This window comes from Oncorhynchus mykiss, chromosome 1, assembly GCF_057628025.1.
Source record: "Oncorhynchus mykiss isolate SJ-2025 chromosome 1, ASM5762802v1, whole genome shotgun sequence".
Lineage (NCBI taxonomy): Eukaryota > Metazoa > Chordata > Actinopteri > Salmoniformes > Salmonidae > Oncorhynchus > Oncorhynchus mykiss.
The window spans coordinates 14228242-14247985 of record NC_143022.1 but is presented as its reverse complement, the minus strand read 5'-3'; the positions used below and the strand labels follow the sequence as shown (position 1 = coordinate 14247985).

Genomic DNA, 19744 nt, shown 5'->3' with positions numbered 1-19744 from the left:
GAGCAACACACTGTACTGAATGATTCAGGTCTATCAACAGATTCCACTCAGATGGATCATTATCCTGAGATGAAAGTCAGCTACTGTTGCTCCCTGTGTTATTTATTCTGTATGTGGGGAGGTGAGGGACTTGCATAACACCTCAGGGATGTGCTGCGTTGCACCGGTTTCTCAGCCAACTCCAGGCTGATCTGAATGACAAAATGACTGTGAGAGATGAGAAGGAAAGGAGAGAGTGGTAGAGGCATACGCTTATGAGAATCCTGTATCCTGAGGATAACCCAGTGTTCTTACTGACATTGATCACGTTAGGAGGCTGATCCAGAACCGATTCTTACTGTCACTTAATCAGTGAAGTCAAGTAAGTCTGATTGCTTTGGGTCCTGTAACACCCCATGCAACCTCAGGCAAATTGACAACAGAGTCGCATTAGCGAGTTGTTATGCTCGACATTGAAGCTCCGCTGTAGTTAGGGAGAGGAGGCAGTCTGAAATGCAATATTTAGTGTGTGAATGACAATAAAGAAACATTGTGTGTGTTTATGTGTAGCTAAGCATTTAAGCTGTGCTGTCTTTCCCTGAACCTACACATTACACAAGACGGAGATGAAGAAACAGGCGTCATTCCCGTGACTCAACCTTAAAATCCATATAAACCCAAACCAAAGCCCGTTGAGCTTGTCACTGATCCAGCATGAGAGACTAATTTCACAGGAACACTGGGCTGCTACTGATATGCCTGGGGACCTAGCTGCATTTCTGTCCCATCACACCCTGCTACATCACACAAGTAGCCAAGGTCACAATCCCCCAAACACTGCCTGACTCTCTCTCTACTCTGCTCCGATCTCTCTCGCTCTCTCTCTCTACTCTGCCCCACTCTCTCTCTCTCTCTCTCTCTCTCTCTCTCTCTCTCTCTACTCTCTACTCTGCCCCTGTCTCTCACTCTACTCTCTCCTCTGCCTCTCTCTCTCTACTCTGCCACTCTCTTTCTACTCTGCCTCTCTCTCTCTACCTCCCTCTCTACTCTGCCCCTCTCTCTCTACCTCCCTCTCTACTCTGCCCCTCTCTCTCTACCTCCCTCTCTACTCTGCCCTTCTCTCTCTACCTCTCTCTCTACTCTGCCCCCCCTCTCTCTCTACCTCTCTCTACTCTGCCCCCCTCTCTCTCTCTCTCTCTCTCTCTCTCTACTCTCTACTCTGCCCCTGTCTCTCACTCTACTCTCTCCTCTGCCTCTCTCTCTCTACTCTGCCACTCTCTTTCTACTCTGCCACTCTCTTTCTACTCTGCCTCTCTCTCTACTCTGCCCCTCTCTCTCTACTCTGCCCCTATCTCTCTACTCTGCCTGTCTCTCGCTCTGCTCTGCCCCTATCTCTCTACTCTGCCCCTATCTCTCTACTCTGCCCCTATCTCTCTACTCTGCCCCTATCTCTCTACTCTGCCCCTATCTCTCTACTCTGCCCCTATCTCTCTACTCTGCCTCTCTCTCTACTCTGCCCCTCTCTCTACCTCCCTCTCTACTCTGCCCCTTTCTCTCTACCTCCCTCTCTACTCTGCCCCTCTCTCTGTACTCTGCCCCTCTCTCTCTACCTCCCTCTACTCTGCCCCTCTCTCTCTACCTCCCTCTCTACTCTGCCCCTCTCTCTCTACCTCCCTCTCTACTCTGCCCCTCTATCTCTACCTCCCTCTCTACTATGCCCCTCTATCTCTACCTCCCTGTCTACTCTGCCCCTCTCTTTCTACTCTGCCCCTCTCTCTCTACCTCCCTGTCTACTCTGCCCCTCTCTCTCTACTCTGCCCCTCTATCTCTACCTCCCTGTCTACTCTGCCCCTCTCTCTCTACTCTGCCCCTCTATCTCTACCTCCCTGTCTACTCTGTCCCTCTCTCTCTACTCTGCCCCTCTCTCTCTACCTCCCTGTCTACTCTGCCCCTCTCTCTCTACTCTGCCCCTCTCTCTCTACCTCCCTGTCTACTTTGCCCCTCTCTCTCTACCTCCCTCTCTACTCTGCCCCTCTCTCTCTACCTCCCTCTCTACTCTGCCCCTCTCTCTCTACCTCCCTGTCTACTCTGCCCCTCTCTCTCTACTCTGCCCCTCTCTCTCTACCTCCCTGTCTACTTTGCCCCTCTCTCTCTACCTCCCTCTCTACTCTGCCCCTCTCTCTCTACCTCCCTCTCTACTCTGCCCCTCTCTCTCTACCTCCCTCTCTACTAAGCCCCTCGCTCTCTACTCTGCCTCTCTCGCTCTACTCTGCCTCTCTCGCTCTACTCTGCCTCTCTCGCTCTACTCTGCCTCTCTCTCTCTACTCTGCCTCTCTCTCTCTACTCTGCCTCTCTCTCTCTACTATGTCTCTCTCTCTCTACTCTATTTCTCTACTCTGCCCTTCTCTGTAGCTCTCTCTCTACTCTGCCCCTCTCTCTCTACCTCCCTCTCTACTCTGCCCTTCTCTCTCTACTCTCTCTCTCTACTCTGCCCCTCTCTCTCTACCTCCCTGTCTACTCTGCCCCTCTCTCTCTACCTCCCTCTCTACTCTGCCCCTCTCTCTCTACCTCCCTCTCTACTCTGCCCCTCTCTCTCTACCTCCCTCTCTACTCTGCCCCTCTCTCTCTACCTCCCTCTCTACTCTGCCCTTCTCTCTCTACCTCTCTCTCTACTCTGCCCCCCCTCTCTCTCTACCTCTCTCTACTCTGCCCCCCTCTCTCTCTACCTCTCTCTCTACTCTGCCTCCCTCTCTACTCTGCCCTTCTCTCTCTACCTCCCTCTCTACTCTGCCCCTCTCTCTCTACCTCCCTCTCTACTCTGCCCCTCTCTCTCTACCTCCCTCTCTACTCTGCCCTTCTCTCTCTACCTCTCTCTGCACTCTGCCCATCACTCTGCCCCCCTCTCTCTCTACTCTGCCCCCCCTCTCTCTCTACTCTGGACCTCTCTCTCTCTCTCTCTCTACTCTGCCCTTCTCTCTCTTTCTACTCTGCCATTCTCTCTCTCTCTACTCTGCCCCCTCTCTCTCTCTCTACTCTGCCCCTGTCTCTACCCCTCTCTACTCTACCTCTCTACACTCTCTACTCTGCCTCTCTGTTTGCTGTAGGCTAGCTGCCAGAGGCTGACACTGAAATGCTAACCCAAACCCCCTGTGGGAGCCCATCCTGTACCCTGCTGCCACTTTCCCCCACGGAGTGGATGTCAGTGGTGTGTTTACAAGGCTGGTAACAGGGAGATGTTATAAATACTAGTAATGTCTTAATGTACTAACTCAGTGAGAGTCCACTCCAGATATTCCAGCCGAGTGTAGTTCCGGGGGCTCAGTTGGTTGGAACATGCTGGTTGTAAACTTAAACATTGTGGGTTTGATACCTACACGGGCAGATGATCTATTGGGGAACCGAGGTAAGCTCAGGGAGGACTCAGGAGTTGGTTATATGAGTTCTTGTCTCTCAAAGGAGGAACTGGCGGCTCACGTATGATTTTATGTTTTCTGAGCAGATCAACCGGTCAAACGTTTTAGGACATCTACTCATTGAAGGGTTTTTCTTAATTTTTTTACAATTTTCTACATTGTAGAATAATAGTGAAGACATAAACTATGAAATCTCATATGGAATCATGTAGTAAGTGTTAAACAAATCAAAATATATTTGAGATTCATTAAATAGCCACCCTTTGCCTTGATGACAACGGCACACTCTTGGAATTCTCTCAACCAGCTTCACCTGGAATGCTTATTCAACAGTCTTGAAGGAGTTCCTACACATGCTGAGCACGTGTTGGCTGCTTTTCCTTCACTCTGCAGTCCGTCTCATCCCAAACCATCTCAATTTGTTTGAGGTTGAGGATTGTGGAGGCCAGGTCATCTGATGCAGCACCCCATCATTCCCCTTCTTGGTCAAATAGGCCTTACACAGCCTGGAGTTGTGTTGGGTCATTGTCCTGTTGAAAAACAAATTATAGTCCAACTGAGCGCAAACCAGATGGGATGGTGTATTGCTGCAGAATGCTGTGGTAGCCTTGCTGGTTAAGTGTGCCTTGAATTCTAAATAAATCACTGACAGTGTCACCAGTCACCAGTGCTGCATCAGATGACCTGGCTTCCACAATTACCCGACCTCAACCCAATTGAGATGGTTTGGGATGAGTTGCCCCTGTCTCTCTCTCTTTCTACTCTGCCTTCTCCCACTCTACTCTGCCCCCCCCTCTCTCTCTCTAGTCTGCCTCTCTATTTACTCTGCCCCTCTCTCTACTCTGCCCTTCTCTCACTCTACCCCTCTCTCTCTCTCTAGTCTGCCTCCCTATGTACTTTGCCCCTCTCTCTACTCTGCCCCTCTCTCTCTCGCTCTCTACTCTGCCCCTCTACTGTCTCTCTCTACTCTGACCCTCTACTGTCTCTCTACTCTGCCCCTCTACTGTCTCTCTCTCTACTGTCTCTCTCTCTACTCTGCCCCTCTCTCTACTCTGCCCCTCTACTGTCTCTCTCTCTCTACCTCCCTCTCTACTCTGCCCCTCTCTACCTCTCTCTCTACTTTCTGATCCACGCCCTTACCTTAACTTTAAAAATTTGTTTTTATCTGTAACCGAAGGATACACATCTGTATTCACAGTCATGTGAAGTAAATTCATTAGTCCCTAATCTATACATTTAAATTGGCTGATTTCCTTATATGAACTGTAACTCAGAATCTTTGAAATTGTTGCGTTGCTGCAGGAGACACTGGTGCGTTTCACAAAATAGATGGCAACATGAGGATGGAAAATTGTGTGGATATATTGAAGCAACATCTCAAGACATCAGTCAGGAAGTTAAAGCTTGGTCGCAAACAGGTCTTCCAAATGGACAATGACCCCAAGCATACTACCAAAGTTGTGACAAAATGGCTTAAGGACAACAAAGTCAAGGTATTGGAGTGGCCATCACAAAGCCCTGACCTCAATCCCATAGAAAATTTGTGGGCAGAACTGAAAAAGCGTGTGTGAGCAAGGAGGCCTACAAACCTGACTCAGTTACACCAGCTCTGTCAGCAGAAGCTTGTGGAAGGCTACCTGAAATGTTTGACCCAAGTTAAACAATTTAAAGGCAATGCTACCAAATACTAATTGAGTGTATGTAAACTTCTGACCCAATGTGATGAAATAAATAAAAGCAGAAATAAATCATTCTCTCTAGTATTATTCTGACATTTCACATTCTTAAAATAAAGTGGTGATCCTTTCTGACCTAAGACAGGGAATGTTTACTAGGATTAAATGTCAGGAATTGTGAAAAACTGAGTTTAAACGTATTTGTCTGAGGCGTATGTAAACTTCCGACTTCAACTGTATTCGATCGTATACTTAGGATGTAAGCAAGGTTTGAAATGATTATGTTTTAGTCTGACTTCTTGTAGTCCATTTGCCGTCCACAAATGATTTGTAATTTTGTTCCGGCACCCTGACCTTCTGCTCAAGAAAAAATTGGCCCGTGGCTGAATCTAGGTGATGATCCCAGGCCTAGACCAGGTTTGGTGCCCCTGAGGAATAGTGAGAGAGAGGGAACTGTTTAGAGAGAAAGAGTGTGTGTGTGTGTCCATGTCTAAAATATAATACAGCCATCTGCAGCTGCTTCTAAGATAGAATCCAAATCATTTAGGTTGGGCAGAGAGAGTGGGGAGTCTGATCGGCACACTGCACCCAATGGAGCCTCAGAGGAGTGTATGTTCAGGCCACTCACACTGCCTGTGTGTCATAACCCACCAAGCAGAGTTGAGATTGGTGTGCCAAGCCTCTAAGTTGGGTTTGGTAGTGAGATAGAACACAGTTATATTTTAGTCATTTAGCAAACACTTTTATCCAGATAGAATTACAGTAGAGGTTTCATACGTTTTCTTCTCACTGGTCCCCCATGGGAATCGAACCTGCAACCCTGGCATTGCAAATACCATGCTCTACCAACCGGGCACCACAGGACCACAGACAGGGTTGCTACAGTAGAGACAGACCTGACAGAATACTAACAAGCGAGACATGTCTTAAAGGTGAAAAACACCACTCCCAGAGTCTTTAATATGTTCCTGAATGGATAGAATGAGAAAAGGTCAACCAAGAGGCATCTCAGGTCCAACCCATGCGTTGCACCTGCAGCTGTTGAGCCGTTTTCCTGGTCACCTTATGAAAGAAGCCTGTGGGACGGTGGTGCCCCTGTCTGCCTGTTTTGGTGTGTCTGAGTAATCTGTGAGTTTATGGGGAAAGGTTGAGGAATGGAGAGAAATGGGGAGAATCTGAGGGCGCAGGGAGAAACGGTACTGTACTTATATTGTATATTAGGACAATAACGTACACAATCCCAGTAGGCCAATATCTCAATTAAGAGGTGTTTTAATAAAATAATATGCTGCTGTGTTTGTGACCTGAGAAATGTTTTATAACAGACACATGCATTCAGTCTGGCCTCATCCCTTTTGGAGCCTTTTGTGGAGCACTCTCACAGCCCTCTACCAAGAACATCCTGTTCCACCAATGATCATGACAACATTCATTTCTGTACAACGTCACTCTCACAACCCTCTACCAAGAACATCCTGTTCCACCAATGATCATCACAACATTCATTTCTGTACAATGTCACTTTTACAGCGCTCTGAAAGGATGCTAGAGATTGTCTAGTTGAAGCTGTTCTATATCTTCAAGTACATCCATTGATTAGTCACAGAATGATTGGAAGTGGAATGTGGTTGGAGTGAAACTATCAATCTGTTCTGTACAGTATGTCACAGTCAATGCTGTCAGTTCTGTGGTGTACATTGACCCATAATGCTATCGCTATGGCAGACTGAGGATGCAAATGGGATTGGAGTACGAGGATTAGTGACAAAGCCTCTGTCTGAACCTGATGTGTAATGTCATACCCAGTCTGCCCTCAACGCCCCAGAGAGTAGCTATAATCGCCACAATTCATTTGCTGGGCTGAAGACATCCTATTGTTTTTAAGGTAAGGCAATAAATAGTCCATAGTGGAGAAATAATTACAATATAGCAATTAAACACTGGAGTGATAGAAGTGCAGAAGATTAATGTGCAAGTAGAGATACTGGGGTGCAAAGGAGCAAGATAAATAAATAAATACAGTATGGGGATGAGGTAGTTGGATGGGCTATTTACATATGGGCTATGTACAGGTGCAGTGATCTGTGAGCTGCTCTGACAGCTGGTGATTAATGCTAGTGAGGGAGATATGAGTCTCCAGCTTCAGTGATTTTTGCAGTTCGTTCCAGTCATTGGCAGCAGAGAACTGGAAGGATAGGCGGCCGAATGAGGAATTGCCTTTGGGGATGACCAGTGAAATATACCTGCTGGAGCGCATGCTACGGATGGGTGCTGCTATGGTGAACAGTGAGCTGCGATAAGGCGGGGCTTTACCCCCGCTTTGTGAGTAAGACCTTTAGACAGGTCAACATTCACAATGTTGAAGCATGCGCTGACCAACTGGTAAGTGTCTTCACTGACGTTTTCAACCTGTCCATGACCGAGTCTGTAATAACTACATGTTTCAAGAAAATCACCATAGTCCCTGTGCCAAAGAACACCAAGCTAACCTGCCTAAATGACTACCGACCCGTAGCACTCTCGTCTATAGCCATGAAGGGCTTTGAAAGGCTGGTAATGGCTCACATCATCACAAACATCCCAGAAAAACCCTAGACCCTCTCCAATTTGCATACCGCCCCAACAGATCCACAGCAATCTCTATTGCACCCCACACTGCCCTCTCCCACCTGGACAAACGAAACGCCTAAGTGCGAGTGCTGTTCATTAACTACAGCTCAGAGTTCAACACCATAGTGCCCTCAAAGCTCATCACTAAGCACCTCCCTCTGCAACTGGATCCTGGACTTCCTGACGGGCCTCCCCCAGGTGGTAAGGGTAGGCAACAACACATCTGCCATGCTGATCCTCAAGACGGGGGCCCCTTAGGTGTGCGTGCTTAGTCCCCTCCTGTACTCCCTGTTTACCCATGACGGAGTGGCCAAGCACAATTCCAACACCACCATTAAATTTGCCAATGACACAACAGTGGTAGGCCTGATCACCAACAATGATTAGACAGCGTATTGGGAGGAGGTCAGAGACCTGGCCGTGTGCTGCCAGGATAACAACCTCTCCCTCAATGTGATCAAGACAAAGGAGATGATCGTGGACTACAGGAAAAGGAGGACCAAGCACGTCCCCATTCTCATTGACAGGGCTGTAGTGGCGCAGGTTGAGAGATTCAAGTTCCTTGGTGTCCACATCACCAACAAAAATATAATGGTCCAAGCACACCAATACAATTGTGAAGAGGGCATGACAATATTCCCCATCAGGAGACTGAAAAGATTTGGTATGGGTACTTAGATTCTCAAAGTTCTAGAACTGCACCATCAAGAGCATCCTAACGGGTTGCATCACCGCCTGGTATGGCATCTGCTTAGCCTCCGACCGCAAAACGCTACAGAGGGTTGTGCTTACAGCCCAGTACATCACTGGGGCCAAACTTCCTGCCATCCAGGACTTCTATACCAGAGAAAGGCCCTAACAATTGACAAAGACTCCAGCCACCCTACTCATAGACTTTTGTCTCTGCTACCGCACAGCAAGTGGTACCGGAGCGCCAAGTCCAGGTCCAAAAGGCTTCTGAACAGCTTCTTCCCCCAAGCCATACTTCTGCTGAACAGCTTCTTCCCCCAAGCCATACTTCTGCTGAACAGCTTCTTCCCCCAAGCCATACTTCTGCTGAACAGCTTCTTCCCCCAAGCCATACTTCTGCTGAACAGCTTCTTCCCCCAAGCCATACTTCTGCTGAACAGCTAATCAAATGGCTACCCTGACTATTTGTATTTGTTGTACGCTGCTGCTACTCACTGTTTATTATCTATGCATAGTCACTACCCCTACCTACATGTACATATTACCTCGACCTACCTGTACCTCCGCACACTGACTCGGTACCAGTACCCCCTGTATATAGCATCGTTATTTTATTGTTGGTCTTTTTACTTATTTTTGTAAATATTTTCTTATCCAACGACGCAGTTTTAAGAAGGGCTCGTAAGTAAGCATTTCCCGGTATTGTATTCGGCGCATGTGACAAAAAATGTATTTTGATCCTTTACATATACACCCTCCTAACATCCTCATTCCTAAACTTTGTTTGTGCATGCATACTACAGACATCAACATATTTGTCTTTGCTCTATGTACACAACCTGCATCATCATCTAATGTCTTATGTAACAACACCTCAACTTGAGATGAGCCAACGCACTGAGAGTAGAGTAGCCTATCAGGCACCAGGCAACAGAGCCAACACACAGAGTAGAGGAGCTTAGCAGGCAACAGAGCCAACACACAGAGTAGAGGAGCCTATCAGGCACCAGGCAACCGAGCCAACGCACTGAGTAGAGGAGCCTAGCAGGCAACAGAGCCAACACACAGAGTAGAGGAGCCTAGCAGGCACCAGGCAACAGAGCCAACACACAGAGTAGAGGAGCCTAGCAGGCAACAGAGCCAACACACAGAGTAGAGGAGCCTAGCAGGCACCAGAACCAACACACAGAGTAGAGGAGCCTAGCAGGCACCAGAACCAACACATAGAGTAGAGGAGCCTAGCAGGCAACAGAGCCAACACACAGAGTAGAGGAGCCTAGCAGGCACCAGGCAACATTAGCCAAAACACTACGTTAGCTAACTGCCACAGTATGCCTTGGAGGCATTTTCCAAATGTTGTTGACTACAGCCCTTCATTCAGCCTGACTGACCCCAGCACATCACACATCCACTACTCTCCCTACACTTGTTAAGTCTAAAAACAGCACAGTCGTCAACCAGGGACGAGTCTACTGGTGGCCCAGTGTTACCGATTTAATGTCAGGCCCCCGGTACTGTATAATGGGACTGAAATCACTTGAGAATCAGAGTAACAGGGCAGGCTACTGTGGTGAGCCAAGCAGTCAAGTAATAAAGCCAAGCAGTCAGGTCTCACAGGTTGTGCCCAATAAGCAAATCCTGGTTTTGTGTGTACTGTAGAATCTAGTGCATTTCAGCTACTCATGTTGTTGAGTAATGTTCTTAGGTGTTCACTGAGTCCCCTGATAACTTGTGTTTTACGTCCAAGAGAGTATTCAGACAATAGTATGATGAGCCACCCACGCCAAGCTAGTGTCCTCTCTTTACACCCTACAGTTGGCCGGGGCCCACGGCCCCCCATCCGTTCCCCTGTTGGACACTGTGGTGTTTGTCAATGAAGTGGGGAGCGATATTGCAAGCCCTCCCGAAACAATATTCTCCTGCCCCTCACTCACCTCCTGCAATCTGTCCTCTCAACATTAGCTTCCCTTCATCTCTGGATGAATTAGCTTCCGCAATATCTCCCCCCCCCCCCCCCCACCCCCGTACAGACCAGTCTGTTTTCACCACGATGGATGACAAAGACCAGGGAGCACTCAGTCGTTTGAAATGTTCACACCTCGAGGTCAATGAAAATGATTTTCCTCTGTATTTCTAATCTACCTGGCTGCTTGGAACCCGGTCCAACAGATACAGTAGTCAGCTCACAGCCCCCGGACCTCTAATGTCCTCTCATGTTACTTCATCTAATCTACCTGGCTGCTTGGAACCCAGTCCAACAGATACAGTAGTCAGCTCACAGCCCCCGGACCTCTAATGTCCTCTCATGTTACTTCATCTAATCTACCTGGCTGCTTGGAACCCGGTCCAACAGATACAGTAGTCAGCTCACAGCCCCCGGACCTCTAATGTCCTCTCATGTTACTTCATCTAATCTACCTGGCTGCTTGGAACCCGGTCCAACAGATACAGTAGTCAGCTCACAGTCCCCGGCAGCTGGACCTCTAATGTCACTTCATCTAATGCTACCTGCTGGTTTGCAGGAACATCCACCGGGATATACAAACAACAACATGCGCCATGCGTATGTGCTGACACAGATCAAACCAATCTCTTACTGCACAGGACCTGGTTTCTAATATCTGCTCTGAAGCCGTATATTGCAGGAATTGTCCATGGTGAATTAGTTTGGCCATTTGCCATTGGCAGTTAATTGAACTGGCTTTGAAAGTTCTGTTGAAACCTTCTCTATGACCCTGCTGGTGTCCCGGGGTCCATCCTGACATGTTGAAACGTTCTCTATGACCCTGCTGGTGTCCCGGGGTCCATCCCGACATGTTGCACTCATCTAAGGGAAATTTGTAAACATCTGTGTCCTGGTCACACAGATACTATGGTGGTTAGATGGTAGTTAAGGACAATGCGGTTGTTTTGCTGCTTTTGCCTGAGATGTTGTTTTTTAAATATATTTTTTATACCCTTATTTAACTAGGCAAGTCAGTTAAGAACACATTCTTATTTTCAATGACGGCCTAGGAACAGTGGGTTAACTGCCTGTTCAGGGGCAGAACGACAGATTTGTACCTTGTCAGCTCAGGGGTTTGAACTTGCAACCTTCCGGTTACTAGTCCAACACTCTAACCACTACTCTAACCCTGCCACCCATGACCTTCATGTCTTGGAACATGGCAGGCGAAATCACCAATTGGTTTGTCACTGCATCATTGATGTCTCATATCTTTATAGCACAGATGTGCATCCGTGTGTCAAACATATTGATGTGGTTTGCCTATTAAAATAACTTGATGTGCTATATAAGGAAATAGCTAACTCAGTAGCCTGGTCCCAGATCTGTTTGTGATGTCTTGTCCTGTGGTCATTGTCATGCAAAAACGTGACCAGGCTGTTAACACAACTCTACATCTACGCTCTCTCTTATCTGAATTCCAAGGTTGCTGTAGTCTCCTGCTGACTGCACCTGGTCCTGTGACTCTTTGTCCTTGGCTGAGAGATGCAGATTAATCCTAGAAAATCTCCAAGGTCCCGGGCGTCTTTATTTAGAACCAAAATACAACGTCATTGCGGTAGAGAACAATGGACTGTATACTCAGTGGGTTGGAGGAGCACAGCGTCTCTAGCACAGGGGGGTTATGGGTCCAAGTCCTTTGAATGTCGTACTTTTACATTTCTCTTTGCATAAGTAACTAATGACGACCTCCGAATGTGATGCCTGAATGTCGGGACAGTGCTGATGGAGACAATGTCTTCACCCGGAAATGTTGAACACTTCAGCCACGTGATTGATCGTCAAAATTAGAGCGTTGCCATGTATCTTTCTCACTCTCTCTCTCTCTCAGCCAATGACACCCAGTGATTCATGAGTGCTCAGTGAGGAGGCCAAGTGCGTAGTACAGTGTCCCCGGTGCTGGGTTCTGCCAAGTGGGCTGTATCTCTGAGAGCAGAAGCAGGCCTTCAGAGACAGATGGGAGATAGGCCCACTCATGTTGCTCTGAGAAATTACACTCTCTGTGTGATGATGAATGTGCTCACAGGAACAGTTCATACTGCAACTCCACGGGGGCACCGGAAAACATATACAGCACACATACAAACACACGTTGGGATGTGGACGTGGACACACTCTCACACACTCAAGCAGGCACGAACACATACACATAGTAGCTTGGCATCATGTTAGCATCTCAGTACTGCTACACAGGATGCGTCACAAATGGCACACCTCTACTTAGTCTACTACATTTGTACCGGTAGGAAGTTATGCACTGTTAGGGGAATAGGGAGCCATTTGGACTGAAGATACAGGGAGGAGCTGTGAACTGAACTAGTTAGTGTCCTCCCAGGCAGTTGGATGTTACGCATATTGCCGGACCAGACCAGACCCAATTTTATGTCTACTGGTAGATGTGTTGTTGTTTCACTTCCTCTCATTGATCACCGTTCCTGTCAGTAAGACCAGGTGCAGCTACTGTATGTTACTGTTTTTAAACACTTTATTTCTGCTCTGTAGTCTACATTCAATAACTTCTCTTTTGATCTCATGCAGTGTTGTGAAAAACTATTTGCCCCTTTTTAATTTTCTCTACTTGTTTGCGTATTTTTGATACTGAATGCTATCAGATCTTCAACCCAAACCTAATATTAGATAAATGGACCCTGAGGGAACAAATAACACAATGATTACATACTTAGATTTATTTCCTAAACGAAGTTATACAACACCCAAAGCCCCTGTGTGAAAAAGTAATTGCCCCCTTACACTCAATAACTGGTTGTGCCACCTTTAGCTGCAATGACTCCAACCAAACACTTCCTGTAGTTGTTGATCAGTCTCTCTTGTCACTGTGGAGGAACTTTGGCCCACTTGTTCATGCAGAACTGCTGTAACTCAGTGACATTTGTGGGTTTTCAAGCATGAACTGCTCATTTCAAGTCCTGCCACAACATCTCAATTGGGATTAGGTCTGGACTTCGACTAGGCCATTCCAAAACTTCAAATGTGTTGCTATTTCACAATTTGAATGTAGACTTTATTGTGTTTTTGGATCATTGTGTTGCTACATGACCCAGCTGTGCTTCAGCTCCGATGGAAGGTTTGACATTCTCCTGTAGAATTATCTGATACAGAGCAGAATTCATGGGTCCTTCTATTAAGGTCATCCAGGTCCTGAGGCAGCAAAGCATCTCCAAACATCAAACTACCACCAGAATGCTTAACCGTTGGTATAAGGTTCTTACTGTGGGATGCAGAGTTTGGTTTTCACCAGGCATAATTGGACCCATGCCATCCAAAAAGTTATACCTTTTCCTCATCTGTCCATAGAGCATTCTTCCAGGAGTCTTGAGTCTTGATGATCATCCAGGTGCTTTTCAGCAAACACGAGTCAACTTTTTGGATGAGATGGGTCCCATTTATGTCTGGCGAAAAACCAAATTCCACAGTAAGATGTGAGAGACTGATAAGCAACTTTGGGTGCAGTCATTTCAGCTAAAGGTGACACAACCCGTTATTGAGAGTAAGGGAGCAATAACTTTTTAACACAGGGGAATTGGATGTTGCATGACTTTGTTAATCAAATAAACAAGTATAAAAAAATGTGTATTTGTAAACTCAGGTTCCCTTTATCTAATATTACATTTTGGTTGAAGAATCAAAAATATACAAAAATAGAGTAAATCAGAAAAATGGCAAATACTTGTTCACTGTACATGTAAATTGTCTTAGCAATATTATAGATGTCCCTGTTTCTAAGCCGAGTAGTTCTCTGAGACACCGCTGTGTTACATGTTAAAGAGGTAACAGACTCTTGGTTTATGAATGGTAACCACTCTATGATCTGCTTCCCTTACAGGTGAGCCACGCAACTTTGACCCGAGCTTCAGAGGACCTATCCATAACAGGTACTGTACTCACTGGTCAACTCCAACTTCCCTTGCATGTTTATTTAGACTTTTTCAGCTGAATAAGCTACAGAGACATTACGTTTACATGTTAGTTATTGATCAGACGTTCTTATCCAGAGCGACTTACAGTAGTGAGTGCATACATTGTCATTGGTCCCCCGTGGGAATCAAACCCACAACCCTGGTATTTCATGTGCCATGCTCTACCAACTGAGCCACACGGGACCAGACATGCATGATGGACGTTCAGCAGCCTATAGACAGCGAGGCCTAGATTCTTCTTTACAGAAGTGTTATTTTTTCTCTCCTTTTTTCTCTGCCCCAAAGATATGCCTATAGTCATCTTGTAAAACGGACCTAGAATGTAATTGTGCATGCTTTTAGAACCACACTGTTTCATAAGCTTCTTCGCGTGTCAACACATTGATCGTTTGTCAGGCAGTGTTAATCGAGAGCGGCTGAGGGCTGGCAGGTCTCTTTGCTACATCACACAGATCATTGGCACATGGTGGTCTGGAGTTTACACACTCACATATCGTAGGGAGTTTAGCGCGTTAACTGTAATATAAGATCCTCCTTTGACATATTTTAATTTAACAAGGAAGCAGTCAGAGGTTGAATGTTTGATCTTTACCTGGTCCATTGACCAATGCCATGTTGCTATGTCTTGTTTGCATTTGTTTGGCTCTCACTTGACTATGTCATCTCACTAGACAACACAGTAAACAACATTGGTAACTTAGTATGCAGCTGCGTATGTCTGATATCCTTTCAAAGTTGTGCTTATTCTCTTTGGACCACTGAAGCGTATCATTACTTCATACTGTAGAATATATTCAAGACCAGTTTCACAAGCTGGTGGGAAAGAATGTTCAGGTCCTCCTGAACTTCTCTATCCCACCCTCTCCATCTCCTCTCTATCCCACCCTCTCCATCTCCTCTCTATCCCTCCATCTCCTCACCATCTCCTCTCTATCCCACCCTCTCCATCTCCTCTCTATCCCTCCATCTCCTCACCATCTCCTCTCTATCCCACCCTCTCCATCTCCTCTCTATCCCTCCATCTCCTCACCATCTCCTCTCTATCCCACCCTCTCCATCTCCTCTCTATCCCTCCATCTCCTCACCATCTCCTCTCTATCCCACCCTCTCCATCTCCTCTCTATCCCACCCTCTCCATCTCCTCTCTATCTCATCTCCTCTCTATCCCACGCTCTCCATCTCCTCTCTATCCCTCCATCTCCTCTCTATCCCTCCATCTCCTCTCCATCTCCTCTCTATCACACCCTCTCCATCTCCTCTCTTTCCCACCCTCTCCATCTCCTCTCTATCCCACCCTCTCCATCTCCTCTCTATCCCACTCTCTCCATCTCCTCTCTCTCCCACCCTCTCCATCTCCTCTCTATCCCACCCTCTCCATCTCCTCTATCCCACCCTCTCCATCTCCTCTCTATCACACCCTCTCCATCTCCTCTCTATCCCACCCTCACCATCTCCTCTCTATCCCACCTTCTCCATCTCCTCTCTATCCCACCCTCTCCATCTCCTCTATCCCACCCTCTCCATCTCCTCTCTATCACACCCTCTCCATCTCCTCTCTATCCCACCCTCTCCATCTCCTCTATCCCACCCTCTCCATCTCCTCTCTATCACACCCTCTCCATCTCCTCTCTTTCCCACCCTCACCATCTCCTCTCTATCCCACCCTCTCCATCTCCTCTCTATCCCACCCTCTCCATCTCCTCTCTATCCCACCCTCTCCATCTCCTCACTATCCCACCCTCTCCATCTCCTCTCTATCCCACCCTCTCCATCTCCTCTCTATCCCACGCTCTACATCCCCCTCCATCTCCTCTCTATCCCACCCTCTCCATCTCCTCTTTCCCATCCCCTACAGCTCCTCTCTATCCCACCCTCTCCATCTCCTCTCTATCCTATCTCCTCTATATCCCATCTCCTCTCTATCCCATCCTCTCCATCTCCTCTCTATCCCACCCTGTCCATCACCTCTCTATCCCATCTCCTCTATTTCCCATCCATCTCCTCTCTATCCCACCCTCTCCATCTCCTCTCTATCCCACCCTCTCCATCTCCTCTCTATCCCACCCTCTCCATCTCCTCTCTATCCCACCCTCTCCATCTCCTCTCTCTCCCACCCTCTCCGTCTCCTCTCTATCCCACCCTCTCTATTTCTCCATCTCATCTCCTCTGTATCCCTCCATCTCCTCTTTATCCCACCTTCTCCATCTCCTCTTAATCCCACCCTCTCCATCTCCCCACTCTCCTACCCTCTCCGTCTCCTCTCTATCCCACCCTCTCTATTTCTCCATCTCATCTTCTCTGTATCCCTCCATCTCCTCTCTATCCCACCCTTTCCAGCTCTAATAACTCCTACATCTGTGTGGACTGAGTGAAGGCACTTTTATGTTTCTCTTGCTTGTAGGCTTTTTTAATGAGAACTGGGAGAGAAGTGAAGCTCACTGCCTAAATGAAGTCCATACCTGTGGTTAACAGTTATCCAAAGAGTAGAGAAAATGGGCATATATTGTAGCTTTCTGACTAATTATGCCTACAATTATACTGTTGTACGAGCTGCATATCAATCTGTAAAGTATGTCTGAATAATGTATGAATTGAAATAATGTAATTGACAGTGAACAGTGGACTGCGCGTCTTTTTAGTCAAGGCAGGAAAGTAAAAAAAAACATTCAAAACTCTCCTGCCTTCCATTGCTATCCCTGTTGGCTCTCCAGACGGTTAGACATTTCCCAGTGTGTTCCAGCATGTGGGAATCCACTATTTCTCCCCCTTTCTCCCAAACCCTCTCCCTGTTAATTCTCATTGTGCTGGAGACAGGCGGCCGGCCGGTGGTGACACACCAGAATGGTACCCAGGCTACTCTGTAGCAGCGTCTAACCAGTTATCACCACCACAGCCATGGCTCTCTAAGTGGAGTGAGCTTTACGAATAATACACACAGCTTCACATGGCATTGCAAGAATACCAGCCAGTATTCACTGCCTCACAGCACGTAGACTAGCAGCACACACAAACACCAACCCAGCAGGTGGAAAGAACTTGTTCTAGCCAATTGGCTTTTGGTTCAGATATGGGGGAGATCTAAGGCAGGCCAGGTTTGGAAATCAGAATGGGTTTAGACTAGGACAGGAATTTGACAGTGGACCACATTTGCATTCCAGCTGCGTTTGCTTCTCATAGATAAAAGAGACAATGTTTTTCTTCTCTCCTTTGGCATCTTCCTTTCAGCGTTCACCTTTGAATGACTCAAAGGTGGTTATTTGTATTATCTGTGTTGTGCCAGTTTTGCCTTTGCCTTAAGGAGGTAATTTCTAGGCCCTGGGGGGTTGGTTAGAAGACAGTGAAGACTGACCTCACAGTAAGGCAGTGAAGAGGTGTTAGAAGGTCTGCCTCGGAGTCCCATCCCCTGGATCTCACCGACTAATCACCCATAATTCCTAGCTACCCGCTGGTCCACTGCATTACCTGACTCAACTACTAACAGCTCTTGTTCCTTGCCTTGAATGAAATGAAAAAGTAGTCCCTCATCTCTTTTTAATACAGTGTTTAATATTAGAGCAGGCAGTGCCTGAGGTGGCGTAGCTCCACTTCACACTGTATCAAATTAACCGTCTCTACAGGAATTGTCTCTACAGGAAGTCTCTACAGGAATATAGTCAGTGTGATGGAGTTCTGCCTCAACTCCCTTTGTCTGGGTCTGTTGAGTTCCATAACGATCACGCTATAAACATGCCATTCTTTGAGTCTCTGCCATCAAATATATATATATATACAGTGCATTCGGGAAGTATTCAGACCCCTTGACACCAGTCTCAACGTCAACAGTGAAGAGGCGACTCCGGGATGCTGGCCTTCTAGGCACTGTTCCTCTGTCCAGTGTCCTGTGTTATTTTGCCCATCTTAATCCTTTCTTTTCATTTCTTTGCAACTCTGCCGAGAAGGCCAGCATCCCGAAGTCGCCTCTTCACTGTTGACGTTGAGACGGGTGTTTTGCGGGTACTAATTAATGAAGCTGCCAGTTGAGGACTTGTGAGGCGTCTGTTTCTCAAACTAGACACACTAATATCCTCTAATGTCCTCTTGCTCAGTTGTGCACCAGGGCCTCCCACTCCTCTTTCAATTCTGGTTAGAGACAGTTTGTGCTGTTCAGTAAAGTGAGTAGTACACAGCGCTGTATGAGATCTACAGTTTCTTGGCAATTTCTTGCATAGAATAGCTGTCATATGTCAGTTGTGCAGAGGTGAGGACGGAGTCAAGCGCAGGACACATAATTTTTACAACAATTGTTTACAGACAGATTATTTAACTTATAATTCACGGCATTCCCAATTCCAGTGGGTCAGAAGTTTACATACACTAAGTTGACTGTGCCTTTAAACAGCTTGGACAATTCCAGAAAATGACATCATGGCTTTAGAAGCTTCTGATAGGCTAATTGACATAATTTGAGTTAATTGGAGGTATACCTGTGGATGAATTTCAAGGCCTACCTTCAAACTCAGTGCCCCTCTTTGCTTGTCATCATGGGAAAATCAAAACAAATCAGCCAAGACCTCAGAAAATAATTGTAGACCTCCACAAGTCTGGTTCATCCTTGGGAGCAATTTCCAAATGCCTGAAGATACCACGTTCATCGGTACAAACAATAGTATGCAAGTATAAACACCATGGGACCACGCAGCCGTCATAACGCTCAGGAAGGAGATGCGTTCTGTCTCCTTGAGCTGAACGTACTTTTGTGCGAAAAGTGCAAATCAATCCCAGAACAACAGCAAAGGCCCTTGTGGAGACGCTCGATGAAACCGGTACAAAAGTGTCTATATCCACAGTAAAACGAGTCCTATATCGACATAACCTAAAAGGACGCTCAGCAAGGAAGGAGCCACTGCTCCAAAACAGCCATAAAAAAGCCAGACTACGGTTTGCAACTGCACATGGGACAAAGGTTGTACTTTTTGGAGAAAAGTCCTCTGGTCTGATGAAACCAAAAATAGAACTGTTTGGCCATAATGACCATCGTTATGTTTGGAGGAAAAAGGGGGAGGCTTGCAAGCTGAAGAACATCATCTCAACCGTGAAGCATGGGGGTGGCAGCATCATGTTGTGGGGGTGCTTTGCTGCAGGAGGGACTGGTGCACTTCACAAAATAGATGACATCATGAGGATGGAAAATTATGTGGATATATTGAAGCAACATCTCAAGACATCTGTCAGAAAATTAAAGCTTGGAAGACCGCAAATGGGTCTTCCAAATGGGCAATGACCCCAAGCATACTTCCAAAGTTGAGTTAAAATGGCTTAAGGACAACAAAGTCAAGGTATTGAAGTGGCCATCACAAAGCCCTGACCTCAATCCTATAGAACATTTGTGGGAAGAACTGGAAAAGCTTGTGCAAGCAAGGCCTACAAACCTGACTCAGTTACACTAACTTATTG

The 19744-nt window shown here is 46.8% G+C and overlaps 1 protein-coding gene across 5 annotated transcripts in view; it reads left to right on the top strand.

The window, feature by feature from the left end:
- LOC110537194 (choline transporter-like protein 5-B) overlaps positions 1 to 19744 on the top strand; it is a 96460-nt gene that overhangs the window by 34571 nt on the left and 42145 nt on the right. For all 5 annotated transcript variants that reach the window (XM_036944236.2, XM_090183185.1, XM_090183188.1 and 2 more), the window contains exon 2: positions 14218 to 14266. In XM_036944236.2, the coding sequence (XP_036800131.1) occupies positions 14218 to 14266 (49 nt within the window). The remainder of the gene's footprint in view (positions 1 to 14217; positions 14267 to 19744) is intronic.